This window comes from Leucoraja erinacea, chromosome 29, assembly GCF_028641065.1.
Source record: "Leucoraja erinacea ecotype New England chromosome 29, Leri_hhj_1, whole genome shotgun sequence".
Taxonomy (NCBI): Eukaryota; Metazoa; Chordata; class Chondrichthyes; order Rajiformes; family Rajidae; genus Leucoraja; species Leucoraja erinaceus.
The window spans coordinates 14,555,263-14,577,903 of NC_073405.1; the positions used below are offsets into that span (position 1 = coordinate 14,555,263).

General features: G+C 44.9%; 1 protein-coding gene across 2 annotated transcripts in view; it reads right to left on the reverse strand.

Annotated features, from left to right (window-relative positions):
• The window catches only part of LOC129711210 (A-kinase anchor protein 2-like), a 44,154-nt gene extending 22,638 nt beyond the window's left edge, over nt 1–21,516 (reverse strand). Inside the window, exon 1 of one of the 2 annotated variants that reach the window (XM_055658685.1) lies at nt 21,308–21,516. In XM_055658685.1, the coding sequence (XP_055514660.1) occupies nt 21,308–21,367 (60 nt within the window). In that variant the 5' untranslated portion in view covers nt 21,368–21,516. The remainder of the gene's footprint in view (nt 1–21,307) is intronic. The other variant, XM_055658686.1, reaches the window with a different exon arrangement.
• Between the last annotated feature and the right edge of the window lie 1,125 nt (nt 21,517–22,641).

A 22,641-nucleotide genomic window follows, 5' to 3' on the forward strand; every position in this document is an offset into this window, starting at 1 on the left:
GGATGAATTAACCTGATCACTCTGACTGGAGACAAACAATGAATCAACGTAGAAGGGCTGTAATAGGAGCCGTGGGAAAACCAGTCTTGGGCAGGCTAGTTGAACAGCAACAGAACAACTTTAGTACAGTAAAATGCCTCACAGAAGCTTTAATGAACGATTTAAAAATGGACTAATTAGATCGTAAAACATAATGTAAAATAATGCTGCAGATGATGGAAATCTGAGCCAAAACAAAGACTCTGCAAATCAGACAAGAACCATGGAAAGAGAAACAGTTTGTTTGTCCGAACAAAAGAAAGCAAAGTAAGTTTTAAGTTGCAGGGTAAGTGGGTAAGGGGTGGATGGGATAAAGGGGAAATCTGTGATAAGTTGGGACCACACTTGTTGTGGGGATGGAATAGTAATGGGGCAGTTGGGGAACTGAGCCAAGATCACAGGTGAGTGGGTAACTTTGCCACACAGCAGTTTTAATCCAGACAGAAAAAGTGGGTTAGCAGAGGTTGGAGAATCCAATAGTATTTGGAAGGCTGTAGGGTAGATAGAAAATGCGATGCTGGGAATCACTGTATTGGGCCTAATTACAGCAATGAAGGCTGCTAGAGACAGATAGATCAGAGTGGAGTGGTCAGCTGAATTAAAGTGTAAGGCAAAAGGAAGGTCAAGGTTACTCTGTGAACTAACACAAACCGAGAAGCCCAATTTGCAGATGGTTTCTCCAAAGCAGAGACCACATGGTGAATATTGAATGCAGCTGATCGCTTCTTCACCTGGAAAGACTGTTTGGATCCCAGGATGATGGGGAGGGAAGAGGTGAAAGGACAGGTGTTGCTTCGCCTGACTTGCATTGAAAAGGGTAACATGATGGGGGAGTAGTTGGTGGAGATGGAAGAGTGGACCTGGGAATCACCAGGGGAGGGATCCACGAAACGCTGAGAGAGCAGCACGTGTCTGATGGCAATCCTTTTGGAACGGTGGAAATTGTAAAGGATGATTCCCTGAAAACAGAAGTTAGTGGATTAGAAGACCAGGGGAATTCTGGCTTCAACATAGCTGATGTTGTTTATATGGATTTTAGTAGGCTATTTGCTAAATTCTTTCATGGGTGTTACGAGTGTTATTTTGGAAGTGTTTTTTTGGCTGGACATCTATGACCAGCACAGTTCTGAGGGTAGATAGTGTAGGCAGGAACTGCAGATTTGAAATTAAATTGAATCTGAATCAGATGCTGGTTTACACCAAAGATAGACCACAAAATGCTGGAGTAACCCAACGGGACAGGCAGCATCTCTGGAGAGAAGGAATGGGTGACGTTTCGGGTCGAGACCCATCTTCAGATATGTGCGTGTGTATATACACACACACACACACATACTAAGTTTGCTGTAAATTTGTAAAATTGGTGGAGTTTGAGACAGTGAAGAAGGATACAGTCAAAGGCTGTCAAAGTACACAGTGAGAAATAAATACGTTACAGATATGGGCAGAAAAATGGTGGGTGGAGTTTAATCCAAGCAAATGAGAGGTGTTGCACTTTGAGAGGTGCAATTTAATGGGAAGTATATAGGTTTGTCAATAGGTTTAACAACATTAGTGCACAAAGGGCTCTAGGGGTCCAAGTACTTAGTTCCATGAACACAGGTATATAGAACAATAAAGAAGCTGTATGGTATGCTTGCCTTCATCGGTCAGGGCATTGAGTACAAGTCAGGTAGCAATATTGCAGTTTTACAAAACATTGGTTAGACCACATTTGGAGTATTGTGTGTAGTTCTGGTCACCCCATTACAGGAAGGATGTGAAGGTTTGAAGAGGGTTCAGAAGAGGTTTACAAGAATGTTTCCTAGATTAGAGGGTATTAGTTATCAGGAGAGATTGGACAAACTTGGATTGTTTTCTCTGGAGCATCAGAGGTCGATGGGAGAATTGATAGAAGTACATAAACTTATGAAACTTTAACCAATTCATTTTGAAAATCCAAACATATCGTATCCACTGGCATTCCTTTATCCACTCTACCAGTTACATCCTCAAGAAACTCCAGCAAGTTTAATAAACGCGATTCTCCTGTTATAAACACATGATGAATCTCTCCAGTTGGTTGAACGTTTCGAAGTGCCATACAATAACATCCTGTATTACAAGTTCTAACAGTTCGCTCCTACGGATGTTGGGGTTCATCATCAGAGCGAAGAGAATTATCACCAACGTCTAAAATTGACACACGACGCGCTGAAATTCTGCCCGAAAAACAGCATATACTGTACTTGCAACATCTGCCGAGAGAAGGGGCTGATGTTTGTCTTTAGTTGAGGATATCGTTATCGCAGTGGGGTGTAGAAGAGAAACTACTTCATCTTTGCTGTAAATGCCCCGTCTCACACATGCAGTTCAACAAGTGTGACAAGTGTTTTACTGACTATCGCCCTGAACTGAGCAAAGTAGAGCGAGGAAGGAGCCCTGCCAGCCAGCCAGCCGACGGGAGCCACTCCTGTCCCTGGACGGTACCGCCACCGCCACCCTCCCCCGGTTAAAGAGCCTACCCTGCGCCACTTACCTGCGGCTGTTCGGTGCCTCGGGACTGGTGACCGGCCTCGCTTGCTGTCTAATACCGCTCTCAAGTCCAGAGTCCATCAGCTCGACTGGGACCACACCCAGCGGCAGAGGGGGGGAGAGGCAGGGCGGGCTCTGCTCCGCTTCCAGTCAGGCAGGATACTGGGCGGACGGAGAAGGAGCAGCGCCTTGTGAAGCGGCACTGACCCCGGGCGGAGAGAGTTCACTTGACCCTCCCGCAGTATGGACCTCACAACCCGTGCACCTTCCCGACCGCGGATCTCATAGTAAAGCGGAGACACCGCCCCCTCCGGGAGGAGAGCCACACGCCCCCCCCCCCCCCCTCCCCCCTCCCCCTCCCTCCCCTCCCCTCCCCCCCCCCCCCCCGCCTCCTCCCCCCCCCCCCCCTCCCCTCCTCCTCCCCCCCCCCCTCCTCCTCCTCCCCCCCCTCCTCCTCCCCCCCCTCCTCCACCCCCCCCTCCTCCTCCTCCCCCCCCCCTTCCCCCTCCCTCCCCTCCTCCTCCTCCTCCCCCACCCCCGTCACTCTTCACCCCATTCCACCTCCCCCCATCGCTCTCCCTCCCCATCGCACTCCCTATCCCATGCTAAAGAAATTCCACCTCATCTCCAATCGTATGTCAATAGACAATAGAAAATACAGGAGTAGGCCATTTGGCCCTTCGAGCTAGCACCACCATTCACTGTGATCATGGCTGATCATCCACAATCAGTACCCCGTTCCTGCCTTCTCCCCATAATCCCCTGACTCACTATTTTTAAGAGCCCTATCTAGTTCTCTCTTGAAAGCATCCAGAGAACCTGCCTCCACCGCCCTCTGAGAATTCCACAGACTCACCACTCTGTGAGAAAAAAGTGTTTCTTCGTGTCCATTTTAAATGGCTTACTCCTTATTCTTAAACTGTGGCCCCTGTTTCTGGACTCCCCCAACATCGGGAACATGTTTCCTGCCTCCAGCATGTCCAAGCCCTGAACAATCTTATACGTTTCAATGAGATACCCTCTCATTCTTCTAAACTCCAGAGTGTACACGCCCAGCTGCTCCATTCTCTCAGCATATGACAGTCCCACCATCCCAGGAATTAACCTTGTAAACCTACGCTGCACTCCCTCAATAGCAAGAATGTCTTTCCTCAAATTAGGGGACCAAAACTGCACACAATACTCCAGGTGTGGTCTCACCGGGGCTCTGTACAACTGCAGAAGGACCTCTTTGCTCCTATATTCAATTCCTCTTGTTATAAAGGCCAACATGCCATTCGCTTTCTTCACTGCCTGCTGTACCTGCATGCATACTTTCATAGACTGATGTACAAGGACCCCTAGATCCCGTTGTTCTTCCCCTTTTCCCAACTTGATGCCATTTAGATAGTAATCTGCCTTCCTGTTTTTGCTACCAAAGTGGATAACCTCACATTTATCCGCATTAAACTGCCATGCATCTGCCCACTCCCCCAACCTGTCTATGTCACCCTGTATTCCTGGGAGTCAACATCTCCGATGACCTCTCTTGGACCCACAATACCTCTACTCTGATCAAGAAGGCTCATCAGCGTCTCTTCTTCCTGAGGAGACTGAAGAAGGTCCATCTGTCTCCTCAGATCCTGGTGAACTTCTACCGCTGCACCATCGAGAGCATCCTTACCAACTGCATCACAGTATGGTATGGCAACTGCTCTGTCTCCGACCGGAAGAGTAAAGAAGTTGCAGAGGGTGGTGAAAATTGCCCAACGCATCACCGGTTCCTCGCTCCCCTCCATTGAGTCTGTCCAAAGCAAGCGTTGTCTGCGGAGGGCGCTCAGCATCGCCAAGGACTGCTCTCACCCCAACCATGGACTGTTTACCCCTGTTACCATCCGGGGCAACAGGTTTGCTTGCCGCTTTTTAGGTTGCCAAATGACAGGTCGAGGAACAGCTTCTTTCCGGCGGCGGTTACTTGCATGAACAACGTACCTCGGTAACTTGTTCACACCCCCCCCCCCCCCCCCCCCCCCCCCGTCGGAATTTTTTTCAATTAAGCTCAATCGTTTGGATAACTCTCACATTAAATGCATTTCGTTGCCATGCATCTGTACACTGACAATGACAATCTATGAATCTGACCCTGAATTCACATAGCATCCTCCTCACAGTTCACACTGCCACCCAGCTTTGTGTCATCTGCAAATTTGCTAATGTTACTTTGAATCCCTTCATTGAAATCATTGATGTATATTGTCCTTTTATTCTGAGGCTGTCTCTCTGGTTTTGGACTTGCCCACTACCGCAAACATTCTGGACTCGCCCACTACTGCAAACATTTTCTCCACATCCACTCTATCTAGGTCTTTCATTCACATAAGGGACGGAGAGGAGATTCAGTCACAGAGGGGAGATGAAACTCCACACAGACAGCGGGATTGGACCTGGATCTCATTGAACCAATGAGGCAGCAGCTCTATTGTGCCACCCCTATTAGCAACTATTTCAAAATACCATAATAGATGAAGTTATACAGAGTTAGGAAGTTGTGAAAACAATAAGCTTGATTCACCATCATTTCCCTGGGTAGGTGCTGGCAAGTTCAAAACTCTCATGCGATTGTTTGTAGGCTGGAACCTACTGGCAGCTATTTGCTTGTGATTCTTGGGCTACAACAGAATTCAGTGGAGAAGCAGGAGGGTACTTACGTTAAGCATAAGTACATTGGAATCGATTTGGACAATCTCATAGTATTCCTCACCACTGATATTATTGGGAGAGAACAGGTACAGAAAAAATCAACATGTTTTTGTGCAGGAGAGTTCATGTGTCTCAAATTTGAGTGAACTTATTGAGCAGACGAGCAAGAAAATTGATGAAGACTGTGCAGTAGACATTGTTTACATGGGTTTTAACATAGTCCCCCATGACAGGCCAGTCGAGAAAGTTCAGACACAAGGAACCTGAGGTGTTTAGAGATACAGCGTTGAAACAGGTCCTTTGGCCCACCAGGTCCATGCCGACCAGCGATCATCCTGTGCACTAGTTCTATCCTACATACTAGGGACAATTTACAGAAGCCAATTAACCCATAAACCTGCATGTCTTTGGGACGAAACCCTGCTTCCGCTACCCTACACCCATCCCTAGCACTTCCTGCCCCAGCAGAGAATCTTGTCGCCACCACACCCAGCCATCTACTCTCTATCTTCCACTGTTCCTACTCCTGGCTTCTAGCCCAGACCCACCCTGGTCTCTGGATGTCCTTGCTTCCTGTCTGAGTGCTGTGCTGGTGCTGGTGCTGTCACTGGATAAAGGGTCTATTGTTCTGAAAGTCTGACAGCCACACCCTGATCCTCTGGTGCACCTGAACCTCCTGCAGCTCTGTGAAGTTGTGTGATATCATGTAGCTGACTCGTTCAGGCAATGCCAAAGACGTTCTCGGCTGCCATCTGGTCATTATCAGCTGTAAGTCATAAGGGATAGGAGTAGGTTTAGGTCATTCGGCCCATCAAGTCTACTCTGCCATTTAATTATGGCTGATCTATCTCCCTCCTAACCCCATTCTCCTGCCTTCTCCCCATAACCTCCGACACCTGTACTAATCAAGAATGTATCTATCTCTGCCTTAAAAAATATCTACTGACTTGGCCTCCACAGCCTTCTGTGGCAAAGAATTCCATAGATTCACCACCCTCTGACTAAATTCATTTCTCCTCATCTCCTTCATAAAAGAACGTTCTTTAATTCTGAGGCTATGACCTGTAGTCCTAGACTAGTGGAAACATCCTCTCCACATCCACTCTATCCAAGCCTTTCACTATTCAGAGGTTCAATGGTCATTTATTGTCACGCGTACCAATTAAGGTACAGTGATATTCAATTTGCTATCTGTATGTTTCAATGAGGTCCCCCCTCATTCTTCTAAACTCCAGCAAGTACAGGCCCAGTGCCGACAAGCACTCATAATAGTCTGTATGATGACAACCTGTAGTCTGTGATAAGCAGGGTTCTCATTGCACACTATCCACACATCGAAAAGCCACTGTGTCCAAACCTCTTTCTGATCTCCTGAGTTTATGAGAAAAGAAAATTTTTCCTACAAGGTGAAGCATGCCATAACTTTAGTAGCTGAGAATTCAAGTATTCCCACCATTACGGTGCTGCCGGATGGTGTGGATTGACTGTGGGGTTGAAAGAGTGCGGGTGACAGCTATTCACCAGGAAACAGGGAATAAGGAGGGAAGAGAGGAATCCAGCTTCACCTGAGTAAACTGCCACAGGTGCCTCACCCCTTCCAGTCACCCAACCAGGGTGGGACAGCGTCTCGCAAGGCAAAGACAAAAGGCTTATTCCAAAGCCAGATGAAAGACTCCACAGAAAGCAGTCAATGCCCTATATCCTATTCTGACAGGACTGGTTACAATAATACAAGGGATTGAATTAATTCCTTTCTGTAAACACAGCATGGACAAACAATGATATACCATTACAGCATACACACAGTTTAAAGCTGATCCAGGTCCCATACTGTCACATTCATGTACAATGTTTTTGAAAGGAGAGTCATGCTGACAATCCAACTCACTTTGTGTGGGTTACTCACAGTTTCAAAAGAATGGCAATAAATCTCTGAGTTAATGTTTCAGGCTAATGACTCCATTAGATCATGTTGCACTACGTCTGCAGCTAATCGCTCGTTGGAAGTCCTGAACTTTCTGAGAGGCTCCTGTCGCTGTTATCCTGAGTGTTCTGTACAATGTTCCTCATGGAGTTCCCTACTATGGGCTGAAGGGCCTGTTTCCATGCTGCATTATTCTATATTCCGCATTACATTTATAGCTCAGTATCAAGTTGCTGCAGATTCTGAGCAATCATTCAGGGAAAGCTGGGCACTGAACCTGCGAGACTATCTTCACCACATGTATTGCAGCCTTTCATAAGCTGGCTCACTGCTCTCTTTGTCGAATACCCTCCAAATCCCAAAATGATTAAATGATAAACAGACCTTTCAAATTATTAAAAAAAATACAAATAGGCAAGAGCACCAGGCAGTAATCTTTCTGTTCAGTATTACATCAAGAAGCGGTCACTTCCAGCAATTGAAGTACACTTAACACACACAAGGGAACAGCAGACCAAGCAATTGGGTTATTCCCAGCAGCCTAGGACATGTGTGTTTATAAAGTAATATAAAAATGGAGAAATACAAGGAGATAAGAATGGACCAATGGACCAGTGGAACTGATCAGGTACCCACACAGTGGGGCAACATTGGAGGAGCAGTCAGCCTAGTCAGTCCAACTCAAAAAAAGCGTAAGCAACTCAGACTGCCTCACTGGGCATGTAGGTGGACAAGTTCAGGTGAATTAAAGTAGAAAAGGTTGAGAAATTTGTAAAGTGGTGTGGGTATTGGCAGTGTTGTAGAAGATGTAACGCACACCGTGGAGAAAGTTAGTTGGCTGTGGGATTATCGTTGTCGTAAATGATGAATTTGCACGCACCGCATTGGAAAGATTTAGCTCCTTCATCTTTTGTGGGGAAGCTAACAAATGGCACAGTGGTCATCCAGTTGATAACAGGCAACAATTAGGTATGCCTCGTGCTCTGGTTGCCATGGGGAAACCTATTAAAGGCCAAGATCCACAACGCATGTGGCATGGGTGCGGCAGCAACGGTTTTTCTGGGATACAACCCAATTTGGGGGGATGCTTATTTTGGTGTTAAATGTAGCCCAAGGCGTTGGTTTGGGATGTGCTTTCTGAATAGCCTGTGTGAGTGACTGCAGTACATTTTGTAAATTGCACACACTGTAGCCACTGGACTAGTAGTCCATTGGGATACCATCAAGCTGGCTGCTTTGCCATGGACTTTGTTTTGCCTCCAGAGAGTTGTAGGTGCTGCACTCATTCATGCAGGTGGAAAGGAATCCATCATGCCAATGGTGGAAAGGCCTCAGGGTGTTAGGAGGTGAGATACACTTGGCAGCATAGAGCAGTACAATGATCAGTCTAGTAGAGCTGTTGCCTCACAGCTCTAGTGATCACTTCAATACTGACATCCAGTACCCACGTGGGTTTCCCCCCGACGTTCTAGTTTCTTCCTACATCCAAAAGATATGTGGGTTGGTTGATTATTCGACTGCTCAGTTACCCTTAACAAGTAGATGACAATATCAGCCATTTTCCTTTGTGTGAGGGATGACTTCAGTCTTTGGAGTGTTTTCTCCTTGATGTACAGTGACCAGTTTTACCTAGGCTTCTTAATGCAACACTTGATCAAACACTTCTTTGATATCAAAGACATGACTTTCTGACCTCACATTTGGAATTCAAAACTGTGATGATGTCTGCAGCAAATGATGGGGAGACCAAATGGAATACTAGCTTTTTTTGACAGGAATATATGAATGAAGGAGGAAGGATATCCTATTGCATTTGTACAAGGCAACAGTAATCTTGTGTCAAAGATTATGGGGAGAAAGCAGAAGAATCGGGTTGAGATGGGGAAAATAAATCAGTCACAATTGGTGCAGTAGATCCGATGGGCCGAATGACCTAATTCCACTCTTATGCTTTACGGTCTTGTGCACAGTTTCATGCAATAGCAGATAGCTGCGAGGATTCACTGGACCGTATCAAGGGATGGAAGATTTATTATTTGAGGAGACATTGAGTAGATTGGGGCTGTAGTTTCTGGAGTTTTGGACGAAGGTCTTGGCTGTTTGGAACTGGGATGGGGAGAATTTCCTCATTCAGAAGGGAGGAGAGTTGTGGAGATTCTGAGTTAATACAAAACAGAGACCATGGATTTCTGAACATTAAGAGGATCAAGAGACCATCGAGGGCAATGGGACCAAGTTCGAGGGTCAACCAAGACTAAGGATTAGATGGATCACTTCCCATCTTATTTCATATGTTGGTCTGAACCTGACACCCGAGTTCCATATTCTACCATTTCTCAACATCTTTGCTATCTTCAGCTCACAAAACATTTGGTGGGGGAGGACTGGTTAGATTATCAATGTTTCTCTGCCCCCAGTTCTCAGGACTGTTTGCAGTTCATATATCATATCATATCTAGTATCTATTAAAACTGTGTGTTGTGTGTGTGTGTGTGTGTGTGTGTGTGTGTGTGTGTGTGTGTGTGTGTGTGTGTGTGTGTGTGTGTGTGTGTGTGTGTGTGTGTGTGTGTGTGTGTGTGTGTGTGTGTGTGTGTGCGCGTGTGTATGTCATTTTACCTTTGAAACGTATTTCCTCGAAAACCAGACGCAAAAACGCGGAGATTTTTACATATTTCCGTAGGGATTTAATTTATGATTTCAGAAATCCAATCCTCTCTAGATTTGGTCAATTATTTCCCCAGATTTTGAATAAAATTGTTCACAAAACATCAAAAAAAATTAAAATCTGCTGCATGAGTCACAGTACCACCTCACAGATGTCCAATCACAATGGATCTCATTTACTTATATGACATCACAATGGGACAGGTGTGGGAGATTGCTACCTTCACGTGGTCCCACTAAAATCAAACTGCTGCATGAGTCACCGTGCCATCTCACAGATGTACAATCACAATGGATCTCATTTACATATGATATCACAATGGGACAGGGGTGGGAGATCTCTCCCCCTCCCTTCCACCCCCATGCCTTTCCCCCACTGCCCCCTTCTCTCCCCTCCCCCTCTGCCTTACCCTCCTCCTCTCCCCTCCCCCTCTCCTCCTCAACCCCTCTTCTCCCCCCTCTCCCCTCTCCTCTCACATCTCCCCTTCCCCCTCCCCTCTCTATCCCCCTCCCCCCTTCCCCTCCCCCCCACCACCCCCTCCCCCCATCTCCCCTTTCACCCCCAACACTCTCTCCCCTCCCCTCATCCCCTCCCCCTCTCTCCCCCCTCCTCCCCCCCCCCTCTCTCCCCTCTCTCCCTCCCCCTCCTCCCCCACCCACCCTCTCCTCCTCCTCCCCTCCATCCCCTCTCCCTCTGTCTCTTGCCCTTCTGTCTCTGCCCCTCTCTCTCTGTCTCTCTCCATTCTCTCTTGCCCTCACTCTCTACACCCCCCCCCCCTTTCTAGACGCGCCTGCGAGTTGGGGGCTATGCGTCAGTGGATAGGGTGGTAATGGGGTAAAAGGAGCAAATTAATAATATTAATATAATATCAAGGGGGGTAGTTAGCGTGTGTGCAGGGTGGTAGTTAGTGTGCGTTACGCCACATGCCGCCCCCACCCTCCCCCGCAACCGCACTTTGGGGGAACAGACCCAACGGGTCTGCACTTGGTCTAGTAAAGTATTAAAATGATCATGTTTGTTGATCCCAATTATATTATTCAGCTTTATCCTGTATTGTTTCGAGTTGGGAGTGGTTGTTGTAAGCAAGAGTTCAAACGTTTTGGAGTCAAAAGTTCAGTTTCATTAACGTGACTGTGTAAACGTGAGGGATAAATACTCATCAGCCTTGGTGCACTGATGCTTTTGTTTGCGAGGAGCTGGCTGCCAAGATCCGGCTCCCACTTTTCATCAAGTGATGCGGGGACACACCCAGTCGGCACAGTCATACAGCACGAAAATAGACCCTTTGGCCCAACTTGTCATGTCGACCAAGATGCCCCATCTAAGCTAGTGCCATTTGCCGATTTTGGCCCATATCCCTCGGAGCCCTTCCTATCCATGTACCTGTACAAATGTATTTTAAATGTTGTAAATGTACCTGCATTAACTGCTTCCTACGGTAGCTTATTCCATACACCACCCTCTGTGTAAAATAATTGCCCCTCAGGCTCCTATTAAAATGTTTCCCTCTCACCTTAAACATTTGCTCTCTAGTTCTTGATTTCATTACCCTGGTTAGATGCTCATTGTGTCTCAACTCCCAGTTCTCAGGTCAGGTTGCAGTTTATCCATGAGATATTAACATTATATAGTTTGTTGATCCAGATTATAATTCCAGGGAAAAACTTGATGCATTCATTCACCTTATTTCCCTCAGTATTTTATTCAGGGTGGCATTGTAGAGCTGCTCCCTCATAGTGCCAGAGATCCGGTTTCAATCCTGACCTCATCTACTGTCTATGTGGAATTTGCACATTGTCCGGTGTAGGTTAGTAATTTAATTGGCCTCTGTAATTCCCCCTAGTGCATAGTTGCATGGTTGCAAAAGTAGGATAACATAGCACTAGTGTGAACAGGTTGGCATGAATTCTGTCGGCTGAAGGGCCTGTTTCTCCATGCTGTATATTTGACCTAATCAAAACCTCTACAAGATCAACTCTCAGCCTCCTACGCTCCAAGGAGTAAAGTCCACTCCAAACCCTCCCAACAGCTCAGGCTCTCAAGTCTCGGCAACATCCTCATAAATCTTCTCTGCTCTTTCCAGCTTAATGGCATATTTCCCAATACAACCACCAAAGCTGAACACAATCATCTGTGTGGTCTCACCAGTGTCTTGTACAATTGCAAGTACAGTTCCATGACTGATGAAGGCCACATACTAAAAGTCTTCACCACCTGATCTATCTGATACGCCACATTCAGGGAACTATGTTCTTGTACTCATAGATCCCTCTGCTTTCTCTCATTCCCAGGTATCTACATTATGAAGATCATGCCCTGGTTTAACTTCCCAAATTGCAATGCCTCATACTTAGAGGAAGAAGATTGGACTTTATTACCTTCCATCACAGTGAGGAATGTGGGGAATCCGCTGAGTTGATGTTTATGTTAACTTTTATGTAGTTGTGTGTTGTGTTGCTTTTTTTTTAGTATGGCTGTATGGTAATTTGAATTTCACTGTACCTTAATTGGTACACGTGACAATAAACTGACCTTGAAACCTTGAAACCTCACCTGAATTAAATTCCATTAGCCATTCCTTAGCCACTGAGTAACCTGGATGGTGCTCAAGAAGCAGAAGTTGCTACCAACCTCTATGGTGATGAAGTGATTAAGAGGTGTGTTATGGTCCATATCCACTCCTACCTTAACACAAACCTGCACCTACTACAATCTGCCTGCTGTCACAAAAGATCAATGGGAGATGTGATCTCGCTGGCTCTCCACTCTGCGCTGGACCTCTTGGACAATTAGAACACATACATCAGGCTGTGTTCATTGACGGGACACAAAAAAGCTGGAGAAACTCAGCGGGTGCAGCAGCATTTATGGAGCGAAGGAAATAGGTAACGTTTCGGGCCGAAACCCTTCTTCAGACTATTGACTACAGTTAGGCATTCAACAGCATCATCCCCTCCAAACTTGTCACCAAGTCCAGGGAACTGTCTGCGCATCCCTTTGCAACTGGATCCTTGACTTCCTCACCAGCAGGCCACGATAGGTACAACCTGGATAACAACACCTCCACCTTGTTAACCATCAGCAAAGGGAAACCTCAAGGCTGTGCGACCTGTCCCCTGCTCTATTCACTCTATATAGGTATGTTACAAAACCTACCTGAATCGTGGCTGAGCATCTGCCCCACCCCTTGTGTGTGATTTTGGCGCTGTTTAGAGGGGGCGGGTTTAAAACGCAATTTTTACTAGGCTGTTCCAATCGAAAATGTTCAGCCTAGTAAATCATTAACGGAAAATCGCTGAAAGACCCCGTCGCAAAAGGTATTATTAGTTTTTATGGCCTTGTATAATATTTATAGTAGTTTAAAAATCACTCTCTCACTCCGCAACCTCTCGCAGCCCCAGGGTTTTATAAAGCAAACAATTAAAGGTATGTACCTTATTTTTACATAAAATGGGGCTTCTTAAGAACCCTGTATATAAAGTTTTCTATAGCGAGTAGCTCATTTTGGGCTCTTTATATCCCGCAGTATTTTTCTGGGCACTTGAGGGCACAAATCCAGCGCAATGTGAACGTTCTAAACCAGCGCGTTCACAGGAACACACTAGAAAGCCGATTTAAATTGACTTTAATTTAGAGCAAATGAACACTAAATTCCTTCCATTTGGCCTATAAATTGATGTAGATGAGATTTAAAAATCATGTTTTATTGTGAATTATTTGTGAATATTATTTGGACACTTGGGCTATTTAAAAATGTTAATCATTTATTAAGAAATGGATAGATGTTTAGTTCGGTAATTGAAGTTTGAAATTAGCTACAATTGGGTAACTAACTAATTATATGCTTTAATTTCAGGTCATCCAAGTAAGATTATTTTATATTTGTTTCAGAATGCTTCAATCTATGATAACTGAAAATTTCATTCAGTTCTCTTAATTTTTAAGAAGGTTATGGGCTTTTGACTGTCCACGATCACAGCTTTTTTGTTATGTCCATAGAAAATCAATAGGGAACAAGATGCTAATTTCCGAGTATGAAAATGGCCATAACCTTTTTATTACTTGAGCTATGAAAGTGAATTAGGTGTCAAATTAAACTTATTGTTATGCTTTATCTGATGGGATAAATTGCAGACTTGATTTTTTTAATCTCAAAATTTTGTAACATTGCTACTCTATACTCATGACTGTGCAGCCAGACCCAGCTCCAACTTTAAATTCACCTTTAAATTCACTGACAACAGCATCATTGTTGGACGGATTATGGATAATGATGAGTCAGAGTATAGGAGAGAGATCAATCAGATGAGATTGAAACTTACAAAATTCTTAAGGGGTTGGACAGGCTAGATGCAGGAAGATTGTTCCCGATGTTAGGGAAGTCCAGGACAAGGGGTCACAGCTTAAGGATAAGGGGGAAATCCTTTAAAACTGAGATGAGAAGAACTTTTTTCACACAGAGAGTGGTGAATCTCTGGAACTCTCTGCCACAGAGGGTAGTCGAGTCTAGTTCATTGGCTATATTTAAGAGGGAGTTATATGTGGCCTTTGTGGCTAAGGGGATCAGAGGGTATGGAGAGAAGGAAGGTACGGGATACTGAGTTGGATGATCAGCCATGATCATATTGAATGGCGGTGCAGGCTCGAAGGGCCGAATGGCCTACTTCTGCACCTAATTTCTATGTTTCTATGTTTCTATGAATGTTGTGAGAACAACAACCTTGCTGTCAATGTCAGTAAGACCAAGGAGCTGATGCTGACTTTAGAAGAGGAAGGCCGAGATACACAAAGCTGTCGTCATCGATGGGTAAGGGATGGAGGGAGTCAATATCTTCAAGTTCCAGGCCGTACATATCTCTGAAGATCTTTCCTGGACACAGCAACATTGATATAATCATAAATAAAACCCATCAAGGCCTCTACTTCCTGAGAAGGATTGAGGAGATTTGGCATGTCGATGAATACTCTCTGGAACATTTACAGGTGTACGCTAGAGATTATATTGACCAATTACATCAGAGCCTAACTCGGCAACATGAACTTCCAGGAGCGAAGGATAAAAGTGATGGAAGCTGCCTGGACCATCATGTTGACAGTCCTCCCCCCAATCAAATGGATCTATAGGAGGCGCTGCCTGAAAAAGGCAGCCAGCATCATCAAAGACCCACAGCACACTACCCACCCTCTCATTTCACTCCTGCCAGGGGCGCCACTGACTTTGCCAGAACTGTGCAGGCAGGTCTACAGTTCCTTCGTGTGGTGGTGCTTGTTTCAGCTCCAGGCAAAGAGCAGCCAACATTCCTAACAATCTTGAAGCCGCATGTTTACTTTCCTGATCTAATTGTCCCTCTGCCAATTAGCTTGTGACTCGGGTTAAGCTCCTTAGAGATCAGGCTTTTCAGCTTTGTCTAGGAAGGAACTGCAGATGCTGGTTTACACTGAAGATAGACATAAAAAGCTGGAATGACTCAGCAGGTCAGGCAGCATCTCTGGAGAAAAGGAATACGTGACGTTTCTGGTCAAGACCCTTCTTCAGACTGAGAGTCAGGGGAGAGGGGTCTGGTAACCAGGAGATCGCTTTGATCAAGGTAGATTGAAGGAAGGTGTTCAGCAAAACGATTGCCCAGTCTGCGCTTGGTCTCACCTGGAACAACGGATACAGTTGATGAGGTTGGAGGAGGTGCAAGTGAATCTCTGCCTCACCTGAAAGGACCCTGTTGGGGTCCCTGGACAGAGTCAAACTCCTCATCCTCACTCAGCACTTGCCTCTCCCTCCACTCTTTTGAGTCATTGCTTCCAGCACAGATCTCAACGGGCTCTTTCCTCGCCTTTTGCAGACACTTTGAGACGTCCTGTACTTTATCACCAGTCAAACAATGCGCCTCTTGAAATGTCAAACGTGCTGTTGGGCCACCTTTTGATCAGCCCCCTGAGATCTGGAACTTTTCTAAAATTCACCACCAGCCATCACACTCCCTGGTGCTGGGACTGAGCATTCCCCCATCATCTGCTCCACGGGTATTATATTGTCAGACAGCACCAGAGTCTGTGCTGCCTCCTCCTAGGCCGAGCTGTTAATCACACCCTCCTCTTCCTATACTCTCTACATGAGTAACTGAATGATCCAGATGTTTTTGTATTTTTATCTCACCTCCTGTCTTAAAAATGCAAGCTGCTGAGACAATTCCACAGAGAGGTGGATAGTAGTGATGACCTTTACAAAACATCCCTTGCCAGTGTGTGTTCCCACGAACCCCACCATGTCTGTAAGAGTATCGATGGAAAAAAATAGCATGTACATTCTTAAGATGGCGACATTGATATGATGTACAAAGACCAATCTTAGCCCCTCCTGAACAAGACTCTCAAATTATGCTGTATAATGTTAAGAATGTGGCTACATCATGTTGAACCGATAAGGTGTGTGAGTTTGACTTCATTCCATTCTGAAAGGATGAGTCAGAGACAATTGGTGTGTGTGCGTGTGCGTCTGTGTGTGCGTGTGCGTCTGTGTGCAGTTTGCATGTTTGCATGTGTGTGTGCGTGTGCGTCTGTGTGCAGTTTGCATGTTTGCATGTGTGTGTGCCACAATATAAGTGGACTCCAAAGAGACCACTAAAATGGCAGCTTTTGGACCAGGCCTTCAGTAAAGCAGAATCTACCCTCTCAGCTAAATGGAAAGAACTGAGAAGAGGAAGAATAGAAATTCTACAGTAAAAGAGCCAGGGTAAAATGGTACCGACACCGTCAGCATCCACAGTTCCCACCCCGTCCTGCCTTGTCCTCAATATTCTACCATGTATGGCCTCAGCATCAACAGAATAGAAGTGGTCGCTGCAGTAAAGCACAGGAGGATTCTTCCCCCAATCCCCACTTCTGCAGTAAGCTACAGATGACCAGGATGTGGATTGACAGAGGACACGGAGAGGTGATCGGGTCTGGAATCCAAAGGAATGTGGGAGCATCAGTGGAATGGGATCAGCAATAGAGGGTGCAACATTGTGCAGCAATAGAGGGTGGTAAAGAGGCATGTGTTACGCTTGTTTTGATAGGTCATGGCATTGAATAGAAGAGTCAGGAAGTGATGCAGCTTTATAGGAGTTTGGTTAGGCCGCATTTTGAGTAGCATGTGCAGTTCTGTTCACCCCATTACAGGAAGGATATGGAGGCTTTGGAAAGGGAGCTGAGGTTTACGAGAATGATGCGTTGATTTAGGTGCTATTGGCTACAAGGAGAGGTTAGACAGATTAAGATTGTTATCTCTGGATTGCTGGAGGTTGCGGGGTAGAGAGGGAGAGGGAGAGGGAGAGGGAGAGGGGGAGGCATAGGGAGAGGCATAGGGAGAGGCATAGGGAGAGAGAGAGAGAGAGAGAGAGAGAGAGAGAGAGAGAGAGAGAGAGAGATTTTTTTACACAAAGGATGATGAGTGCCTGTGTTGCGCTGCCAGAGATGGTGGTGGTTGAAGCTGATACGCTAGTGCAATTTAAAAGACTTTTGGATTAGAGCTGCTTTCTGATTATGATTGTGAAAATAAAGCGTTTAATCAATAATGAATCACTTTACCCCAATTAAAATGATTGATTTTTAAAAATCTAACTTTCATAATTTTTAAATGAAAACATTTTTTCTCAGCAAATTTACCTTTATTTCACATACATGAAGCTACTTTAGATTGTCATTAAGTAAGATCACAAAAAAACATAAGGTATCAATGGTCTCAGTACTCAATGATGTGCACATTTTCATGACAAGGAGGCCAGCAGCATCTTTGAAGCTAAAAGAGGCTAAAACATCTTTCAGATTCAACTGAGCTTGGAGGAATTGTCATGTGCTCTATACACCTTTTCAAGTGTGCTTGGAGATTTTGACCTGCTTTCCAGGACAGCTATTACTCGCTTCAATATCTTCAAGATGTCTTGCCCGTTTGAATATGACTCCATTGACTTCAGCTTCTTGACATTCTGTCTGGAAAGAGTAGGCATGCAGGTGCAGCAGGCAGTGAAGAAAGCGAATGGTATGTTAGCATTCAAAGCAAAAGGATTTGAGTGTAAGAGCAGGGAGGTTCTACTGCAGTTGTACAGGGTCTTGGTGAGACCACACCTGGAGTATTGCGTACAATTTTGGTCTCCTAATCTGAGGAAAGACATTCTTGCCATAGAGGGAGTACAGAGAAGGTTCACCAGACTGATTCCTGGGATGGCAGGACTTTCATATGAAGAAAGACTGGATAGACTCGGCTTGTACTCGTTAGAATTTAGAAAATTGAGGGGGGGGATCTTATAGAAACTTACAAAATTCTTAAGGGGTTGGACAGGCTAGATGCAGAAAGATTGTTCCCGATGTTGGGGAAGTCCAGAACAAGGGGTCACAGTTTAAGGATAAGGGGGAAGTCTTTTAGGACCGAGATGAGAAAAACATTTTTCACACAGAGAGTGGTGAATCTGTGGAATTCTCTGCCACAGAAGGTAGTTGAGGACCAGTTCATTGGCTATATTTAAGAGGGAGTTAGATGTGGCCCTTGTGGCTAAAGGGATCAGGGGGTATAGAGAGAAGGCAGGTACAGGATACTGAGTTGGATGATCAGCCATGATCATATTGAATGGCGGTGCAGGCTCGAAGGGCCGAATGGCCTACCCCTGCACCTATTTTCCATGTTTCTATGTTTCTAATGGCATCGTGCTCTTCTGATTTACATTGCTTCGCAATGGGCTTGATCATTATATTTTTCACCATTGTCATCAAATAATTCATTGTTTAGTTTGAGAACAGCCGCATGTAAACATCTTTCACAATTTTGACAAGATGATTTGATGGTGGAAATGCTAGTCGGGAGTTCCAGGCAGAATCCTAATCCATTGGATCAAGTACCTAAGAAGATTCATGCAGTTTTCTGCCGATATCACCAGGTTGCTGCTCCATATTGGTCAACACAAAGTCAAATATTTTGTCAGCTTTGATTAATTTGCAATCATGTCGTCCAAGTGCGAGGACATTCATTTAATAATATCCAAACTTTCAGCTAACTCGGATGACCACTGCAACTAAATTTCAGATTGGAAAGAATGGCTGGATAAAAGCTCATTAAGCACTGTTGGTTTGATGTATTTCAGTTTAAATAACCACCTCAGCATAGCCAACATTGCATTCCAACGTGTGTTGCAGTCAAGAATCAATGATGCCATCTCATTTCCTTTTTCACATCTGATTAAATTTACAATCAATCATTTCACATGGGTAATTTGCAGAAAAACGTATTCATCTTCAATTTCTCTTTGAGGTCCATTCTAAAGTGAGTGGGTGTCAGTCTCCAGATTCCAGTATTTTCCTCAGTTCTTGCTTCATTTCTTCTCGGATTTTTGTTCCAAACTTCATGACCATATCACTAATTCCCTCTGTCGTACCAGGGATTTCAGACCTTGTGCTTTCCAGTCAATTTGGATGTCGACAATTTGGCCAAAGTTGCAAACTGAATTCTGTCTCAAACTGCCAAATGTGCAGTAACAAACTCAGGTGTTTCTGTTGATTTCTTCATGAAATGCAAAAAGAATTGTTCCATGATTCATGCACGATGGAATGCCAACAGACTCGTTTGAAGACACTGAGTCAAATTTGAGAGCATGTTTGTGTTCCAGATGATACCTGTATGACGAGGGGGATGGTTGATATTTGAAAGTTGTTTCACAATGCTTGCACTCACTAAATTCCTATTGTTGTTGTTCACACAGAAAGTTGGGCCAAACATCTGACTTCTTGTCTTGAAAATCAATCCAGTTATTCAAGGTTTTGCTGTTCGTAATTTTTTGAATGCATTTAACATTGATTATGTTTATGGTGTGTTGATGGTATGTTGGTATGTTGGTATGTTAGCATTCATAGCAAAATGATTTGAGTATAGGAGCAGGAAGGTTCTACTGCAGTTGTACAGGGTATTGGTGAGACCACACCTGGAGTATTGTGTACAGTTTTGATCTCCAAATCTGAGGAAATACAAAGAGGGAATACAGAGAAGGTTCACCAGACTGATTCCTGGGATGTCAGGAGTTTCATATGAAGAAAGACTGGATAGACTTGGTTTGTACTCGCTAGAATTTAGAAGATTGAGGGGGGATCTTATAGAAACTTAAATTCTTAAGGGGGTTGGACAGGCTACATGCAGGAAGATTGTTCCCGATGTTGGGGAAGTCCAGAACAAGGGGTCACAGCTTAAGGATAAGGGGGAAGTCTTTTGGGACCGAGATGAGAAAAACATTTTTCACACAGAGAGTGGTGAATCTGTGGAATTCTCTGCCACAGAAGGTAGTTGAGGCCAGTTAATTGGCTATATTTAAGAGGGAGTTAGATGTGGCCCTTGTGGCTAAAGGGACCAGGGGGTATGGAGAGAAGGCAGGTACAAGATACCGAGTTGGATGATCAGCCATGATCATATTGAATGGCGGTACAGGCTCGAAGGGCCGAATGGCCTACTCCTGCACCTATTTTCTATGTTTCTATGTTTTCGCCTAGCTTTACTGGATAAACTAGGTGAAAAGTTACAAAACGTTTATTTACAAAACGAGGAATTCTCGTACCATCCTATTCTAGTACTGATTTTAGATAAGAGAGTGTTTAGAAATGTAATCACTTTAATTGATTAATCATCATTAAACCTGGGTGATTAATCATTAATCACATTTTTCAAAAAACATAAATCAGAACAGCCTTAGTTTGGATAGGCATATGGATATGCAGGGAATGGAGGGATATGGGTTATGTGCAGTTACATAAGTGATGGTCTGAAGAGTATATGTTATGTGAGGGTACATAGATGATGGTCTGAAGAACATAGTCTGAAGAAGGGTCTCAACCCGAAACGTCACCTATCCCATTTCCCGAGAGATGCTGTCTGACCTGCTGAGTTACTCCAGCTTTTTGTGTCTATCTTACACAAGTAATGGTCTAGGAGTAGGAGGGTCAAACTGGAACAACTTACAGCACAAGGGTGGCTTGAGTGCTGGTCACAGTACAGGCTGCAGAGAGGCTGCAGTGGGAATTTATGCTGCTGGGACTGGAAAATTACACAAAAGAGAGACTCTCTAAACTGGAATAAAAGAAACTGTGTGGAGATGCAGTTAAATAAAATTATCAGGTACCCAGACAGGGTGGACAGGAAGCACTTATTCTCTGGGTACAGAGGGCTCTGACCAAGGGCATACTGTAGATTTGAGTGGATTGCGTGATAAATTGAAGGGCTGAAGAGAAAGGTTCTCATCCAACGAGAAATGGAGTTTCGATCTCTTCATAAGGAAGGGTAGCAGAATCCAAAACCCTCGTCTGTTTAGTTCAGCAGAAGATAATAAGCCAGTTTAACAAGTCTCTTTCTGCTGTAATTCCACAGCTCAGAGCCACTCCACAATCCCACTCTTCATGCTGCTGTCGATTCACAATCACAACTGCATATAGAAGCCAAACAACAGAGCTGAGAGTTTATCCTGAGTTTAAATTCTTACCTTATACTTTGTGTCCTTCATCTGACATAGTGCTTGCCAAGGAGGAGTGTATTTAAACATCTTCACGGTCGGTTTTTCCCCTTTTCACTTATTTCTCAAAGAATTCTGCTCCTTTTCTGTTCAGGATCTCCGGTTCCTTCTAAGAGCAGGTGAACAACTTCTGACAGGTCCCACTGCAACAACTCCCTGAATGTCCATTGATATAGTCTGCGGAGTTCAGAGAGATGATGCACTTTTACAAAGGTCGGAGTTACACCCAGTGTCTCAGGAATTTACACCCTCTCAGGTTACACGTTTGCTTGCACTTTCGGAGTTCTGTACTGTTGCAGTCTCCTCCCTCCCCCACGAAACACCTTATGAATGTCAAACTTGTTCAGTCACTTATTAGCCTGGAAGAGAATGTGTCAGCTGCAGGCTAGCGGAAATTATTGCAGTAGGTTTATCAACTCATTCCAGTACTGGGTGGAGAAAGATGTAACAACCAAATCCAGTAACTATCACAATTCGTCCAAAGTGGCATGATTTTTCCAATTAAACAAGAAAAGGAGGGGGTGAGCAAGCTGAGACTGCAGGTAGGAAGGAGCCTTTCCAATCCAGGGGGCATGGAACATGGAGCATTGACTTCCAATATAACACCCAGGAACTAGAAGGGTGAGGGGAGCAGAGGAGGAGTGGAGCCCATGGTAAAAGCTGAGTGGAATTCTCCCAGTGAAAAATCAAACAGGAAAAGTGGGCAAGCAAGTTCACGTGCAGTTTAATGTGAGAGGTATGATGGTACATTTAGGCAGGAAGAATGAGGGGAGAAATATGGGCCAGCAAAGAAATGTTTGTCTCTCATCCCTGCCTGCAGGAGCCGAGCTCAGGAACAGGAAGCTTTATGATGACGCCATTTCTTGTTGTGCTCCCTAAAACAAAAAGAAACTGAAAACTAAACACAGCCCTTTGTGCTGTAAACATGTGTCATAACATTCAGCTTGGAAATGGAAATCAAAGTCTGCTCAGTACGTTACAGTCCGTGTAAATTCTGATCTCAATCCAGGTTCTCAAGATTGGGTGTTCAAGAAGGAACTGCAGATGCTGGAAGATCGAAGGTACACAAAATTGCTGGAGAAACTCAGCGGGTGCAGCAGCATCTATGGAGCGAAGAAAATAGGCGACGTTTCGGGCCAAAACCCTTCTTCAGACTGATGGGGGGTGGGAGGGGAGAAGGAAGGAAAAGGGGAGGAGGAGGAGCCCGAGGGCGGGGGGATGGGAGGAGACAGCTCGAGGGTTAAGGAAGGGGAGGAGACAGCAAGAGCTAGCAAAATTGGGAGAATTCAACATTCATGCCATCA